The sequence below is a fragment of the Molothrus ater genome, chromosome 17 (assembly GCF_012460135.2).
Source record: "Molothrus ater isolate BHLD 08-10-18 breed brown headed cowbird chromosome 17, BPBGC_Mater_1.1, whole genome shotgun sequence".
Lineage (NCBI taxonomy): Eukaryota > Metazoa > Chordata > Aves > Passeriformes > Icteridae > Molothrus > Molothrus ater.
In genome coordinates, this window is record NC_050494.2 from 6926408 (window position 1) to 6943140 (window position 16733).

The 16733-nt window shown below is 40.6% G+C and overlaps 1 protein-coding gene across 1 annotated transcript; it reads left to right on the top strand.

Moving 5' to 3' along the window:
• The first annotated feature begins 727 nt into the window (after positions 1-727).
• LOC118694541 (protein-glutamine gamma-glutamyltransferase E-like) lies at positions 728-11817 on the top strand. Its single transcript, XM_036395658.1, has 13 exons — positions 728-737; positions 2483-2650; positions 2969-3202; positions 3758-3876; positions 4355-4483; positions 5406-5583; positions 5742-5877; positions 6745-6848; positions 7310-7555; positions 8483-8788; positions 9448-9605; positions 9813-9946; positions 11670-11817. Exons 1-13 carry the CDS (start codon positions 728-730, stop codon positions 11815-11817), a joined length of 2070 nt encoding a protein of 689 aa, XP_036251551.1.
• The last annotated feature ends 4916 nt before the right edge of the window (positions 11818-16733 follow it).

The window sequence follows — 16733 nt, forward strand, 5'->3', positions numbered from 1 at the left end:
AGATGTCTTATGAAAAAATAGTAGAGCACCAACTCAAAGGGAATATTTTATCACAAGTCACAAATATACTTATCTGGTGTCACTGTAGTGTGTCATGCACTGGAGTGCTTGTCTGTTGAACAGGGTTAAACAGAAATTATGTGATAAACAAGAAATTGTTCTTTAAATTTGGCCCTGATTGGACCTGGGGCAGAGACAGTAGCTTGGTCATTGTTTTGCAATTACTACAATGCAGGGAGGGGGAAAAAAACAGCTCCAAAACAGATTTAGGGGATTAATATAAAGTCCCTGTAAATATTGCTCTTGGAGTATTTAAAATCAAAAATAGTGTTTTGTAAGAAGGAGTTATGCCGTTCCTAGAACTTTAGCAACAAGACAGAAAGAAAAGCAGCTAAATGCTGAAGTTCTTATAATTTATAATATGTTAAGAAACTCTTAACAAGTGCCCAGGCTGTTAGGAAAAAATATTGTCCAAGCTTCAGATGTTAGGTTGCAAGGAAATGAGATGAGGACGTGAGAACTGAGAGAGGAAAGAAAATGAATGAACAATGAATCCTCAAGGCCCACTGGTCAGATCAAGGCTGCGGGCAAAGACAGCTCCACCCCCAGAGGAAATATTGCAAACAGAGTTTAAAGAAGTGAAAGGCACCAAAGGAACTCATTCCTTGAGCCAGCAGAATTACAGGAGGCCTTCCAGAGGAAGCTCCAGAGGACACATTGATCAGATATGGGCCAAGGTGAGCAAGGGGAAAGCCCATCCTGTGATGCTCTTTGGTACCTTCTTACATCCAAACTTGATGTTCAGCTCTGTCATGGACACTGAGAGGTCACTACTTCTCTAAGGAGTTTTGATACAAGAAAAAAAAAATAGGATTAAATTCTTCCATTGAAAGTCAGGTGAAGGATTTTCAGAGGAATTGCATTTTTTCATTTATTGTGTGCATGGGAAAAGCAAGCTTTCAGAATGAGATTTGGCAGCACAGGTATTTAACTGACATAAAAATGTTATATTTTGCAAATAGGAATGGAAAATCTACAGCTATTTGGAGTTTTCAGAAAAGGGCAAATGACAGACTGACAGACTTGACATAGGAGAAAGAAGCAAAGCAGAACTTTGGGAATGTATCACTGCAAAGGCTGAGGAAGGCTACACTGAGCAAAGGCTGAAACCTGAATCTAAGGCAGAGAGGATACAAAAACTGGGGGGTTTGGGAGGGTTTTTGGCCGTTTCTTTGTTGCTGTTGTGGGTTTTTTGCTCACGTGCTAATATTTATAGATATGAGAACAGACCAGTTTAATAATGATTATAAAGTGTTTCATGTTGCCTTTCCAACTCCTGCCTTTCTAAAGGCAAAACTCCCTGAGCCCTCAGCTCATTCTACAATAGATGTGCTTCACTGCTAAGTTTCTGAGGATTTTATTTAATAGTAGATATGTTCTTCAAGAATCACCCATACTTCTCACCTCAATACTGTAAAAAACCCACGTTCCTCTACATTTGGACAGTGACTGCATTGCTAAAACTACCACTGTAGTTATTTCAAGGCTTGTCTGACCTTGATAAATTTAAGATCACACTGTAAAAAAATCTTTACATTAAGAAGTCTGTTTGAACATAGGATGTTTTTTTTTTTACTCAATAATGGCACAGGGTAGCAATTCTCCACTCCTAAGCCCCACACTCTTACTCTTTCCTATCTCCCTCTTCACAGGGGAAGAAAAAATCTTTTTCATCTATCCTTCTGCACTTCAGTTAAACCATCAAGCCATCTCCTACTAGAAATCCTTCCATAGTCTCTGATGATGGCAGATCCAAGCCAATCTTGGATCTTCATTCTCTGGCCTCTGACTGAAGGCACAGTTCTCATGCAAGAGCATTCCAAAGTATATTGTAGGAGTGCTCTCTCTCCAATTCTGCCGTCTCTCCCACCGCCAAACCACATCCCAGTGTCCATCATGTTCCTGTCAGGTGCTTCCAGCAGTGGCAGCTGTGTGACACATAATGGGGCTAGAGACCACATCATGGCTGAAAATTCACAGGGTTTCTCAGCTCAGTCATGTTTCTTTATTTCTCATTCAGAGGCAGCAAGGCTGTGCCTCTCTTAGGGTGACACCATCTCAGAATGGGAGAATTAATAGAGTTCAGACAGATTTTTATCTAAGTAACTCATAAATATTCAATTTTCTCAGGTTTCTCTCCTCTTACATGCCTTTCTGATTTTAATTTAGTACAGAGTATATCTTTAGTCCCCTGTATACAACTGCTTCTATATTTAATTAAACAGATAAGCTCTAACAGCCTATGCAAGATGGAGCCTCTTAAAAAAAAAGCTCACATAAAAATTATTTCTAATTTTGGCTGAAGCCTCACATGGGTACCAGTTACCTGTAGAAAGTAATAAGCAATTCTTCAGAGTGTATTTGTGCTCCTTCCTCTTTGGATGTACTCTCAAGCTTTTTTGCTCATCTCATTTTTTCATAGCTGCAACGCAGCCAAGTACCGACTGGCATCTGAAAGAAAATGCAAGAGAACACCACACAAGTAAATTTTCTAGTGAAGAACTGATTGTGAGGAGAGGACAGGCCTTCACTATCACCTTCAATGGAGCAGAACGGCCTGAGCAAAACTTAATATTCATTGCAGAAACAGGTATGGCCCCCAGCTTCTTCCACAGGGACAGCAATGCTGCCTCAGGACATTCTTCTGGCCCAATCTGCACTACAGAGCAGCAAGGGAAAACCTCAGAGCCAACGAGCTCCTTCCCACAGCCATGGAACTGTGTGAGGTGTTTGTTGTATTGCTGCTACCCCAGCCAGCAGCCACAGCTTCCTTCAGTTGCCAATATTTGGCACAAATTCACCTGAGGGGAGGGTTGGGAGGGTTACATCCCTGCTGAGTTCGTTGATGACTAAATCTCTATTTCAGCATGGCATGGGAAAAAAAAATGTTATTTGTTTCTCTTGAAAGGTCCAAAACCCTCAAAGGCAACCAAGACCCTGGCCACGTTTGATATCTCCAGCACAGTGAGCAAGGAGGGCTGGAGTGCAGTTGTGCAGTCCAGCAGCTCCAGCTCTGTGAGCATCTCCATTTCCAGCCCACACAATGCTGTCATTGGACGTTACAGGCTGAGTGTTCAAAGTGGCAGCTCCTCTCCACAAAGTCTTGGCACTTTTGTTTTGCTTTTTAACCCTTGGTCTTCAGGTATGAATATGTTGAATTTCCTCTAAAGACCTATGTTGCTTTTAACTTCATTAATATTTGAAGCTTCTCCATTTGATCTATACTTTAATATAGCAGCTGAAAATTGATGACATGAGGGATCAGTGACCAAAAAAAGGTGTCTAACAGTTTCTTAGGACCTTCTGGTACATAGAATCAGCTCTGTAGCATGGACATACTGGAGAGGTCATTGTCCTAAAAGAAAAGGTTCTGCTTTTGACAAAGCTTCCCTATTTCTGCACAAGTTTAGAAGAGAGTGTCTGGCCTCTGTAGAACCAAGAAAAGAGTCATGTTTACCATTTTCTCAGAGATTTGGCAGTGTCACACCTCCATCTTCACTCAGACACCTCCCACCCCTTTCTCTAATTGTAGATCCTGAGTTTCATAATCTGTTTATAGCACCAAGAACAGCAAAGGGTGGATATCTGCAAGCACCCTTATAGACCAAGAGAGCTCTTGCCTTATAGACCAAGACTCCTGAGGTTTTGTTTTATTTTGTCTGTCGCATTTGTACATCTCTCTGTTTTGGTTTTTCAGGTGATGATGTGTTCATGCCTAACACAGCTGAGTGTGAGGAATATGTGCTAGAAGAGTTTGGCATCATTTTTGCAGGCAATAAAAATCATATCAGCAGCTTTGGATGGAACTTCGGCCAGGTAAATGTAGCACTGAAACACCAGACATTGTTTTTGCATGAACTGGGTCATTTGCTTTTTCCAGTTCATTGCATACATCTCTGAAGAGCAGGACTCTGCTGTTGCAATCAGCACTTGTGCCAAGCCCTGTTTCAGTGATCAATATGAGGATTTGTAATTTACTATTCCCTGTTCTGCCTTGGAAGAGCAGCCAGCACAAACATTAATATCTTTACTAAGACTACATAGCCTTAACTTAGTAAAGTACTGTAGCAATGCTGACAGGCCTCAAGTCCACAGATTCCAAGTTTTTGAAAGCCCTGTGAGTTCTGATTTTCAGAGTTTGTTGTGGCCACATTTTCACATGGTAAAGCCTGGCTGAGCTCTGCAGCACTTCAATCAGTGATTTAAAAACCCCATTCAACACTAATATGGCTGTCTGCATCCTGATTTTTAGTAATCTGTGTTTTCAAAACACTGATTCCTTTCTGTACCACAGTTCCAAGGAGACATCCTCAATATTTGCCTGGCCATAATGGATCGAAGCCTGTACTACCGTCAGGATCCCATCACTGATGTGTCTCACAGACATGACCCCAGGTACCTGGGCCGAGTTCTCAGTGCCATGGTAAGCAACAGCTTCACAAAGTGCAAACTCAACTACTAAGTGTCCTTTAAAAGTAGTCAGGGAAAGTAAATATGAAGCCACTTCATAGAGAACTTTAGGCCCCTGGCTGTATGGTGAAGTATGGCCTACATGGTCATCTGCTCTGAGCCTGCCAGGTTTATCTCCTCTGGGGTAGTTCTCATACTTGTCACTTCGATATCCAGTAGTCACACTGAAAATATAAGATTGGGGTGGCTGAGGGAACAGCTCCTTAGAGGTTTTTAGTCCAGCCCCCCATGTGAAGTGGAGCTACTGGGTACTAGATCAGCTCAGCCATGGACTGACCAGGCTGGTTTGAAACTCTCCAAGGAAGGAGTGTTTGTGGCCTCTGTGGGTGACCAGTCCAGAGCTGCCCTGCCCTCCTAATGAGGAATTTGTCTTTTATGTCAAATATGATTTTCCCAAGCTACAGCTTTCTGCTGTTGCCTCTTGGCATATAAAAGAGAAAGGTTAGTTAGAACACACATTCAAATGGTTGTGAGCTGGTTTTACATTCCCCCCACCCTCCTTAACCAGACAGACCGAGGACAGTACCCTCAGCTGCTCCCTGCAGTTTGTGTGCTGCAGGACCCCTGACCATCCTGCAGCCCTCCCTCCTGGCTCCTCTTCAGTGTCTTAACATCCCCTTGAACTGAGACACCCAAAACTCGAGACAGGACTCCTGGCAGAGCCTTGCTAGGGATAATTGAAGGGGGTTAACAACCTCCCTCAACCTCCTGGTCACACTTTCCCCAGTGTAGCCTACAGTGAGCTTTCCCTTTCTGATGAGAGAGCACTACTGGCTCAAATCCAATATGGCATTTGCTATAACTCCCAGACTCCTTTCAGACAGGTTGTAAACTCTTAATTTACCTTATCATAAATTTAGTGAATATCTTCTCAGGTCAACGCCAATGATGACCAAGGGGTGGTGCTAGGAAACTGGAGTGGAAAGTATGAGGGTGGTAAAAATCCCACCAGCTGGACAGGAAGTGGTGAAATCCTGCAAAGCTGGAAGAAATCAGGATTCAAACCTGTTAAATATGGACAATGTTGGGTTTTTGCAGCAGTACTGACTACAGGTATGTTTTATGTCCTGCACATGACTGACATTGCACAGATTCTATTAAAAGAAGCACCAATATTACTTCCTATATGGAAGCCTTTGAAGACATTACCATGCTAAATGAAACCTGCAGAAATATTGCTTTCTGACTGTGGCTTTCTCTTCACTCTTTAGTGCTTAGATGTCTGGGGATTCCCACTCGTACCATTACAAACTTCAGCTCTGCCCATGATGCAGATGGAAATCTGCGTGTGGATGAGTTTTATGATGCAGATGGAAATCATTTGGAGAGGGGAGCTGACAGCGTGTGGTAAGCCTCAATATTTAATACTAGAGCTTATTAATGTTTACAGAGCATAGATTCTAATGACAAATGCTGTATCTTATTAAGAATTGCCTTAAAAACTGCTACACACACACACGGAGGATCAATAAAAAATACTACAGGATAATACTACAAGACTTGGTGTTTTCACTCTTTCTCAGTTAAACAAAGAATTGTGACACTAATTACAACAGCTAATTGAAGCCAGGGCAGGCAAAATTATAGTTATGATGCCACAGATGGCTGAAAATTTGCAATATTGCACTGGACAAATCAAACAGTGGCAACTTAACCTAGTTTGAAACTATTCTTCAAAACCAGTTCACATTAAACTGTAAAAGTTCAACAGAACCAGCTTTCTTGCAGAGGCATCATTTGCAGTGAAAGTAATTTAACTACTGCCTCTATTAGGCATCAAATGCAGCTCAAACAAGCTTGCATTCAGCAAAGAGCAGCAGTAATCCCTCGGTTTCTGTCTTGTTTACTCCCCTTGTTGTTCTGGACCCTTTTTAACTGCATGTGACATGTAGAACTGTAGCATTGTGCCAGAAGGATACCTAAAGCTAAAACTAAGGAAGTGTATGGACATTTCGGTGAAGAATAGGCTCAAGGCATTTTTTATAACTTCACAAATTTGGTTTCTACCCTTGAATATTTATATTTTTTCCACAATGCAATTTTCAGCACCTTTCTAGTTTATTTATGAGGGTCAGGGTAGAAGTGGCGTGTCTCAGATAAGAACTGTGCAAATAAAGGCATTTAATCCATGTAACTAAGATGGCTGATCAAAGGAGGTGGACAGGAATCCATAAACACATACTAGTAGCTTACTTAGTTCATTCTTGCACCCAGGAATTTCCATGTCTGGAATGAAAGCTGGTTTATACGCAACGACTTGGGCCCCTCATACAGTGGATGGCAAGTTCTGGATGCAACTCCCCAGGAAGAAAGTGGAGGTACACAAATTTTATTTCAGGATTAATGTTGAAAATTTATAAAATCAGTCACTTTTAGAGAGGAGGAAAAAGAAAACATTGTAAAAGCAATTTGTCAATCTGCTCAGAAATAGTTGCAGAAGAAAATACTTCATTGGTTGCATTAGAAAAGCTCCAGATCACTTGTGGATGCCAAGAAAGAAACTAGAATTCCAGGAGCAGTTTTTACAGCAATTCCTATACTTCCAATGTAGGTATCAAGTGTTACTGAAAATTAAGGGATAATATAAAATAAATCAAGTGAACTTTCAGAATAAAGACAAGATACATTGATGAGTGACCTTGTATGAGGGTTTATGTGGATGAGAGGGCTTGAATGGGACAGCAGCACAGGGTAATTCAGGAGTCAGTGATAAATATCTGTCTAATAATCTGCTTGCTGTCAAAGATTATGCCTAAATTCCTTTTCTGTGATGCTGTAGGAATTTATCAGTGTGGTCCTGCCTCACGGCACGCCATCAAAGAAGGAGAAGTGGAGCTGGACTACGACGGCCCATTTGTGTTTGCAGAAGTGAATGCAGACTGTATGTACTGGAATTATGACTCTGCAACTGGAAAGAAAACTTTGATATTCTCTAAGTCTACAGAAATTGGTGCCTCCATCAGTACAAAGGCAGTTGGTAGAGATGCTCGTGTAGATGTCACCAGGGATTATAAATATGAGGAAGGTAAGGAAAACCTCTGGTTCTTCTGATCACAGCTGCTTCATTCCCAAAAGGATATAAATTTTCAGTTAGGAGTCTCTTAGTGAATTTATAAAATAGGAGCAGAATTTATACTTGATTTATTCAATTCCTACACAAAAGGGGAGAAAAGGTACTGAGAAAAAGAAAAAACAACTGCCTTCCCTTTCTGATATGGAGTTGCTTTCGGGGGCTTAAATAAGTCAAGTCCAAGTATCTCCAAATAAAATGTTCACTGTTGCATCTGCCTATTGCTGACATGCACTGTCTGCCTCTGCTTAGTGAGAATTATGCTACAGCCCAGATTTTGTAGGATAAAAGGTGTGTTGCAGAAACCTGAGCTAAATCAGCACTGAGGCCGAGAAAAGCAACTCTTTCAAAGGGTGCAAGAGCACAGCACCTTCTCAGTCCTTCAGATCTGATCATCCCCATGTTATATTTATCTTTTTCCTTTGCTCATCAGCAGCTTCTGCTTCTGTGAAATCCTGGTTACCTCAATCCACAAGCCTTTTCCCCTCCTATGGAAAAGAGGAGTGAGGGGCTGGGTGGATGCTTGGCTGCCAGCCAGACTCAACCCACCACACAGTGCCATCAGCCTTCCCCAACATTTGGGCCTTTCTCTGTGCTAGCAAATAAGAATTCACATTTCTAAATGTTATAGCCATAAAAAGGGATAGAAATGGGGAAAGAGGAACTTTAGACTTAAAGACTTTATGTTTAAAAAAATGTTATTAGAAGGACAGTGACATTACTGACTGCAGATGCAGAAAATGAAGTATGGCTGTGGAAAACAGAGGGCTCGTTTATCTCTTAGCACAGACACTATGTCCTGGCTAGCTTCTCTCTAGCAGCCATGTAAAATAAGAGAAGCATTTTAGCTGTTGAGGATAATTTTCATGGTTTCCCTGACAGGCTCTGCAAAAGAAAGAGAGATTTTTAAAAAAGCCCGTAAGAAGCTAGGACTTGAGGATAAGTTTGATCCTACAGCACCAAAACAGGAGGAAGTTGAACAGAAGCCTGACATCTCAGGAAAATTCAAGGTGGCTGGCTCTTTAGAAGTTGGCAAAGATCTCAACCTACTTCTGGTTCTTGAAAATTTGCAGTCTGATGCTAAGACTGTAAATGTAAATATGACTGCATGGAGTACTCTGTATACTAGAAGACGAGTTAATCAGATCTGGAAGGACTCCCTGTCTGTCACTCTGGCCCCAAAGGAAGGTAATTTTTCAAATATCTTTTAATCATAATAGCTTTATATGGAAAAGGGCATTGGAGGCTGCTCAGCTTGGGGGAAAAAGCTCTTAACAAACTGTTATCCTAAATCCCTGGGTAGAAGAGGCTGAGAAAAATATTGCATTACACGTACATTAACAAGGCATGCTTCACACTATCATGTCCCCAAGTGCTTTTCACATTTTGGAAAATGCTACCAGTAGGAGCCTGGGATAAGAGATGTGTCAGCATCTCCAACGTGAGGTGAAAGATCATTGCATCACAACTGATACTGTCTTGTATTAATCTTAGGCTTCAAAGTCATTAGTGAGAAGCAGAAATAATAATTCATTTCTTTAATTTGTAATTTAACTTCTGAAGAGGCATAAACCAGCAAACTCCTTAAACTCCAGCTGTTGCATCTTTCAGAGCAATAGGGGGCAAAACAAGCCAGGCAATGCAGTAGTAGTGAATGGAGAAGGGATAACATTAAAGAAATCACTATCTATCTAAAGCAAACTGATAGATTTGCATTAATTAATTTTGGCAGTGATGGCTGAAAGCCATCCTAGTCACAGCACAAAAGCAAAATACTAATGTTAGATATGAAGCTCTTTGGGCTTATAAAAGCATGTACCAATTCCTTTCTTAATTTTTCCTTCTAGAAAAACAATTCCCCGTTAAGATAAAGTATCCTGAATACCAGCAGCAGTTAACTACAGACAAAACAATCCAGGTCACAGCTTTATGTCATGTAAAAGATGGGATTCAAGTGCTTGTGAAAAGAAACATCACCCTGGACAATCCTGCCATTGACATACAGGTAAATTCCCTTTGTTGTTACTGCAGTGGCAGAGAAAAGGGAAAGGGAGTTCTTTGAGAGCACTTTATTCCCTGAAAGAAATGCTCTGCTCACATTCTGCCATGGTTCATCACAGCCTCTCATTAAATCTCCTCTTCTGACTCCTGAAAAGGCTCAGCTAGAAAACAACACTGAGAACCTGGCCTCACAAGCATTTTCTTTGCACAGGTACTTGGTGAAGCAAAAGTGAATAAAGAGGTGGTTGTGGAGGTGGCATTCACCAATCCCATCAATGAGGAGGTGAAGGACTGTGTGCTGCAGGTGGAGGGCAGTGACCTGCTCCAAGGGATCCTGGAGCTACGGTGGGTACCAGAAACATCTCCTGCTATCACACATACAGGAATGTGGGCATGGATGAGCTGGAACTGAACTGTGGGATGAGACATCATCTTCTTCTAGCTGTCAGCTGGGAGGCACAGGTTATGAGCACACAGTGATGAACCAGCTCTTCATCTAGGCTGGGCTTTGGCTCCATGGTTTGGGAGGTCAAATAATTGCTGTCATAATTGGACAGAACTTGTTTTCCTGCCTATCTAGCAGGACCACACACTTCCAGAGAAAAAAATTCATGCTTACCAAGCTGTTAATGTTGCTGAGGCTGTCTATCCTGCTATAGGCCAGACAGGTTGCACCTTCTTGTTGTGATCAAAGGCCAACAATAGGATACACAGCTATTTCTGTCCATACTTACCCAAATTACAACATACCAGGATATTTTTTTCACTTTATTAAATGGACCGCAGGTGCCAATCTGGGTGCACAGCATTGTAAACAAAATGTATTTATATCCAACAGATAGAAATACATGTAAAAAGCAGATACAGCAGTGTCTTAGCTTTGGGAACAAAAATTATTACTGCTTAGACACAGGTTGTGATCTCAAAGGGTGGGACCTCTGAAAAGCACAAAGCCAGGTCTGCTCCATGCTCAGCTTTTTCAGACACAGCAGATCACAGTTTGAGGAAATTAGTTTTTGCAGAACAGACTAAACCATGACAAGCAGCTTTTTCAAAAGTGAAAGCTCTAGGCACACTAATTTTCAAGCTCTGCTTTCAGAACTCCACAAAATAATTATCTTAGGAGATTAATAAACAGAGTCAAGAAACTATTTGATGATGTTGAGATTGAGAAGACTGGAATAAAATACCTTTTTTTTTTCTGTAGATCCCAGTTGTCTATTATCTGCTTTGGTGATTTTATAACTTTTTCTGCTTTTTTCCCTTCAGTAGTTCATAATTGAAACAGAAAGATTAAGTTTTCAGACTATCCCTCATTTTGTACAGACGAGAAATTGCATAAAAATTTCAATGTATACTCTCAAATGCAGTTATTTCTGGAAAATACCTGGGATATAGGAACATGCTCTTTAGCTGAATACACAGACAAACACAAACAAACAAACACAGCAACTTAACATTGCCATTTGCACTTGAGCAATTAGGAATGGTTCATCCCATCATTTATAAGCTCTCCTGAGGGAATTTACCAACCTCCTGTTGTCTATCCCACACAATTTTATCCTCAGGCAAGACAAGACAATATGTCAAGGTAAGAGAAAAACATTAACAAGTTTCCAGGAGTTACAAAACACTCGGTGTACAACATTTTCATTTCCATTCAGAATTTCCTGCTCTGTAAACACTGAGGTTTCCTTGGTGCTATACCCCTTTCTAATTCTAGAGTTGATATTAACATTCTGCAAGGTCTCTGGTTATTCTTTTGCAATGATTCAGTGATGTATTTTACACCCTCTGTTCTGCATGAAATCTTATCTCACGTATTATTTTGTCCCCCTTTGTGGGCTTATCTGGGTTACTGCATAATGAATTTGTGAGAGCCTTTAATGTAGGGATTTGAGTCTTTAAATACTTATCAGATAGTGAAGCCATGTGTGATCTTTTCACAGCCATCTTACTTTGAAGTGATAAGAGTTCTTACTCCAGGTGGAAGATTAGTGAAGAAACTGAAGCATGTTGCATAAGCCTGTTTTTGACTTATATTTTCCTTCTGTTTCCTTTTTTTTAGCATACCACCACTGAAAGCCAGTGAGAAATCCAGTACCAAGTTTAAACTTATCCCTTCTGAGGCGGGTCCCAAACATCTACTTGTTAATTTCTTCTGTGATAAATTTGCAGATATCAAGACCTTTAAGATGGTAAATGTGATTAACTAACATGAAGATGTACAAGGAGTGGTCTGTGTGTGTATAAACTGAACAAAATGTGATAAGAAATATTGTATAGAAAACAATGAGATAATCAGCAAAACAAATCTTCGCTTCCTCTGATAAAGGGCCACCAACACCATATCATTGCAATTTTACACTGTAATTTTAAATAAACTGAGGAATGGTTGATTGTTCATTTACTGTTGCGAATATCCATATTAAAAAGAATATTTTACCTTCTACTTAGAGAGTCTTTGATTTATGTCTGGCTTTGTTTGGAATTAATTCCTCCTGGCTCCAGATGCCTCTGCACACACATTCATAAACTCATTATTACTCATTGAAAGCCTTATCCAGTGGACTTCCAAACACTTCCAAAGTGTTTCTCCTTACTGAAACTGTGATACTTCAACATAGTGAGGATGACTTGCACAATTTATGTCATCTAGCTTTGTCTTCTTTGCTACAAACTGTCCTGACAGTTTCCTTTTTTTTTTTTTTTTGGTAAATCACAGTGACCAAATGAGGCATAGGATATGTTCATCAGGAATTTGGGTGGTGTCCAATTTGAGAGGCATTCAACAAACACATGGGGGTAATTGCCCAGCTCAGCGTACATATTTTGTACATAGTTTAGAATGTTGATATTTTGCATTTCTGAAAGTCTTCTTTGGGAATAAAAGGCAGGGCAATCTTAAGTCTGAGGGTATTTTTACTTGAGAAGAGTTAGGAATTCTTCACTATAGATTATGTGTCAGGAAGTCATCTCTTAGATTTGAGTTTAGTAAAGCAAACTTCAACCGTTTATGGGAGACTGGTACAGGCTAAATGATGGGTTCCAGTGAAGTAGGTGTAGCCCAGTGAGTGGCTTGGTTTATGGGCAATAACTGTGTAACAGTAACTCAAGCTCTGACTAAAAATGACTGTGTCAGGTAAAGTGGATGGAAAGACAAGCTGCTGCTCTGGCACTGTTGGGCCAGGAAGAAATCAAACCTTAATTCTGTGCCCCAGCCTCCACCACACTGATCACGGTACTGTGACCTGTCACAAGGGCTTCTCACTGTTCAGGAGCACAAGAGCACACTGGTTATGAAATAGTTTTGTCCTTGTAGCCAGCAAAATTGCTGTAGCAGGGCACCTGCAGCCCCCCTGTTTCGTGCTGCCATCGCAGGATGTCAGTGTGAGACCACATGGACAGCAAACAGGGGTGAGCTACAGAGAGGCTGTGCAAGGAGCCCACAGTGGTTCCTCCTCTTTTCTCCTGGTGTTCCTCAAGGCTTGCCAAGAGCTCTCATTGTGAAAATCACAGATTCACAGAACTGCTTGGGTTGGAAGGGACTCCAAAATAATCTGGTTCCAATCCCCCTGTTGTGGGCAGGGACACTTTTCACCAGACCAGGCTTCTCAGAGTCATTTTCAAGCTGGCTTTGAACGATTCCAGAGATGAGGCAGCCACAGCTCTTCTGGGCAACCTGTGCCAAGGCCTCAGCACCCTCACAGAGAAGATTTTTTTTCCTAATATCCAATCTAAACCCAGTCTGTGTCAGTTTGAAGCCATTCCCCCTTGTCCTGTCACTCCACACCCTTGTAACAAGTCTCTCTCCACCTTCCTGGTAGGCTCCCTTCAGATACGGGCAGGCCACAATTAGATCACCCCAATTATCTTTTCCAGGCTGAAGAAACCCAGTTCCCTCAGATTTCCTCACAGGAGAGGAGCTCCATCCCTCTGACCATCTTGGTGGCCTCCTCTGGGCTACAGTAAACCACAGCAGAAGTTCAAACTCAAGCACAGCTTGAGTTTAGAATGCAGATATACACTAAATGACATATTTTTACATCTCTTGTGTGTGTGAAACACCCAGATTGTGCTAAAGTCAAGTGAATTGCACAAGCAGAAATGAGAGAAATTTTTAAATCTGACCTTCCCCAGCAACACTCCCTGCACATGAAGTTAATGAGTGTGAGTAAAAGACAGCTTCAATACAGACTTATGGAGGACATTCTTCAATGGGGTATTTTTTTGTGGAATTTAAATTGCTTTCCTCTCTGTAGCAAAAAGTAGTAACAAGGCAATTGTAAGGTGGATTTAGTTACTCTGAGGATATGAACAGTAGACAAAATTATAAAGGAGATAAATAAAATCTACAAGTTTTTCTTTGGAAGTTAGCAAACTGAACTGCAATTCCAGGACTCTGATACAAGGGGAAAAGAGGAACGAAGTATTTTGAACCATTTTGGATGGCGGGTGGGTGGAATTGAGCTAGGAAAAACACCTGTGACAACGTTCAGTCATTAGTCACTTAGGAACCATGACTGCTGCATTCCAAAGGGATTGCAACAGCAGCTGCTGCTGCTTTGCTGTGGTGAAGGTGAGACTGGCAGGTGCCAGTTTGGGATGTAGGCCAGGCTTAGAGAGGTTCTGGTGGCTCGGTGAGCACCACTGTGGGCGTGCCTCGCAGAGGCAAAGGAGGTGGTTACAGCCAAGACAGAAAAAGTGTTCTGAGACTTAATTACGTGTGTGTGAGCAGCAAGGAAGAAGAAAGGAAACAGTCAAATGCCAGTGGGAGCAATGTGTAACATCTGAGGCAATCACTGTAAGTACCCAGCACCTGAACTTAAGAACTGGTCGATGCGGTTTGTCACTAGGGCCCTGTGTGAAGACCGGGCAACATCAGAGGCTTGTGGCTCTTATGGTTTCCAAGGAATATGAATTAAGGAAAAGAGAAAAAGACCAACTGAAGTAGCTCTGGACAGCAACCAAACCCCATTTGAGGTGATTCCCGGAAGAAGCTTTGACAGCCTGAACATCCTGGAAACTTCCAAGGGAAGGAGGAACCGCTGAATTATAATGTAAGTGGAGATGTGCTGTGCCAGGTGTGCTGCTGCCTGGTGGGAAAGGCTTTGGGATAGGGCTGGCATGACTGTCAGATTAGTAAATATTCTTGGGCTTTGTAATAGGAAAGCAACACTTTTCAAAAAGGTACAAAGCCTGTCTTGTAAAATCAACCTTAGAAACAGCTGCAGGAGCTTAACTTTTGCTATTTCAGTTGGTTTTTCTTTCTCTGTAACTTAAAATTCAGACTAATTTATTTTTAAATAAATGACTGAGTGCTAAAACATGATCAGTGGGGCTGCAGAATCTTAAGCAAGCAATCCTCTTCAAAACTACATAATTTTATTACTTGTACTATTTTACAAAGTGATGGTACAACATCAAAAATAAATGTATTCATAAACCCAAAAAGTCATGGTTGTTAAAATAGACAGGCTTAAAGTTTTTGCTGACAAAAAGTACTCAAGGTTATTAGTTTGTGAGTTCTTTTTGAAATAAAACTTTTGGGAAATACTAATATATGGAGCTAACTTAACAGGTAAACAGATATTGTTTCTAGTGGAGCTTATAATTTTATTTGTCAGAGGGCATTAGAAATAATATTAGACCAAAAAAAACCCTCTGAAACCAATCCACAGCTATTGGATAAACCCAGAAGTGACATTAACCAACTTGGAAGTTAAGTCATCAGGAAATGCTCCTTTTTCCTTCAGACAGCTTTTATGTCCCACCACGCTCCCCGTTTCCTCATCCTTAAAGATAACTTATTCATGGCACACCTATTATCTTTGTAGGAAGTTCTTCTTCTCTTGGGATTCAAGAGCATGCATTTCCTCTGAGTAAATAATTTTGGTATCTCCTCCCATAATTACACCCACGTTGAGTAGGAACTCTGGCATTAGACAGACACATATTATAGGAACCAGTTAATTCGTTTGACAACTTTACAGGTATTAATAACAACTGCTAAGTACCTCTCCCTTCTCTCAAATTTCAGCTGACAGCCCGAAAAGATTGCTGGGTTTTTCCTTTTTATGATTGATGTGACTTGGACATCCTTGAAGAGCAAAGTAGAAGTTGCATGCAATTCTAATAAGCTGAGGGAATGGCAGGTGAGTTCTGCAAGTCATTTGCTTCCCTTCAGCAGATATTTACTCAGGGCTGTTTCCTCAGGATTCATGCCCTGTAGGTATCTGCTCAGATTTCTTATCTGAAGGTAATTTTATATTGTAATTTGTTCTTGCACTTCATTTTCAAAGTTTTAATGTTGTTGTTATTATTAAGACTTGTTTGAGAATATTTTTTGAGTTAAACAGAGGATATTGGGACATGGAGGAGAAAAGAAATTTTCATTACTTGAAAAGGTATCATTTTTTAAATGCTTTGTCAGAGATGTGTTAACAAAACACATGGTATTGGTATTAACAAAATTTGTGTAATCCATTCTAATGAAGCTGTGAGCATGGAACCTATAGATGGGAATTCAAAAATACCTTAAAATCCTACCAAAGGAAAATAGCAATTGAGAGCATCTCTGCTTTTTCAAGTTTAAAATGAAGATGATTATTGAGCTGGGGAATTGGATAGGAGGGTTCTTTCTCATTTCATGCTGAAAAAAACATTTACAAATCAGCTTTGCAGGGCAAGCAGCAGCTAACTGCAGTTTGCTGTTGTCCCTTACATTCATGTTAAAAATTCTCCTTTTCAGCCCATCAACATTTTCTCACATTACCTCTTTGTGGTCCTAAACTACAAAAAAAAACTTCCTTAAATTTAATTATAACACTTTTTGCAAAATTAGTTTTACTCTTACTTCTTCTTCAAGGATTAGATGTAAATTGTGGTTTTATATGCAGATAAATTGTTTCAGATCTGACTTAGTATTTCACTGATAAACTCTGTGGTATAGACCTAGAAGCTTGTTTGAAGATCCCTACAATAATATTGCATAGGCATTAATCCATCCTTTCCATCCTATTCTTTTTGTTGTTATTATTGTTTTCCTTTGATTTCCCTTTAAAATGGTGGTGGTCATGTGTCCCCATCCTGTCCCCATTCCCCTCACCCTCAGCCTCATTGCACTTATGAC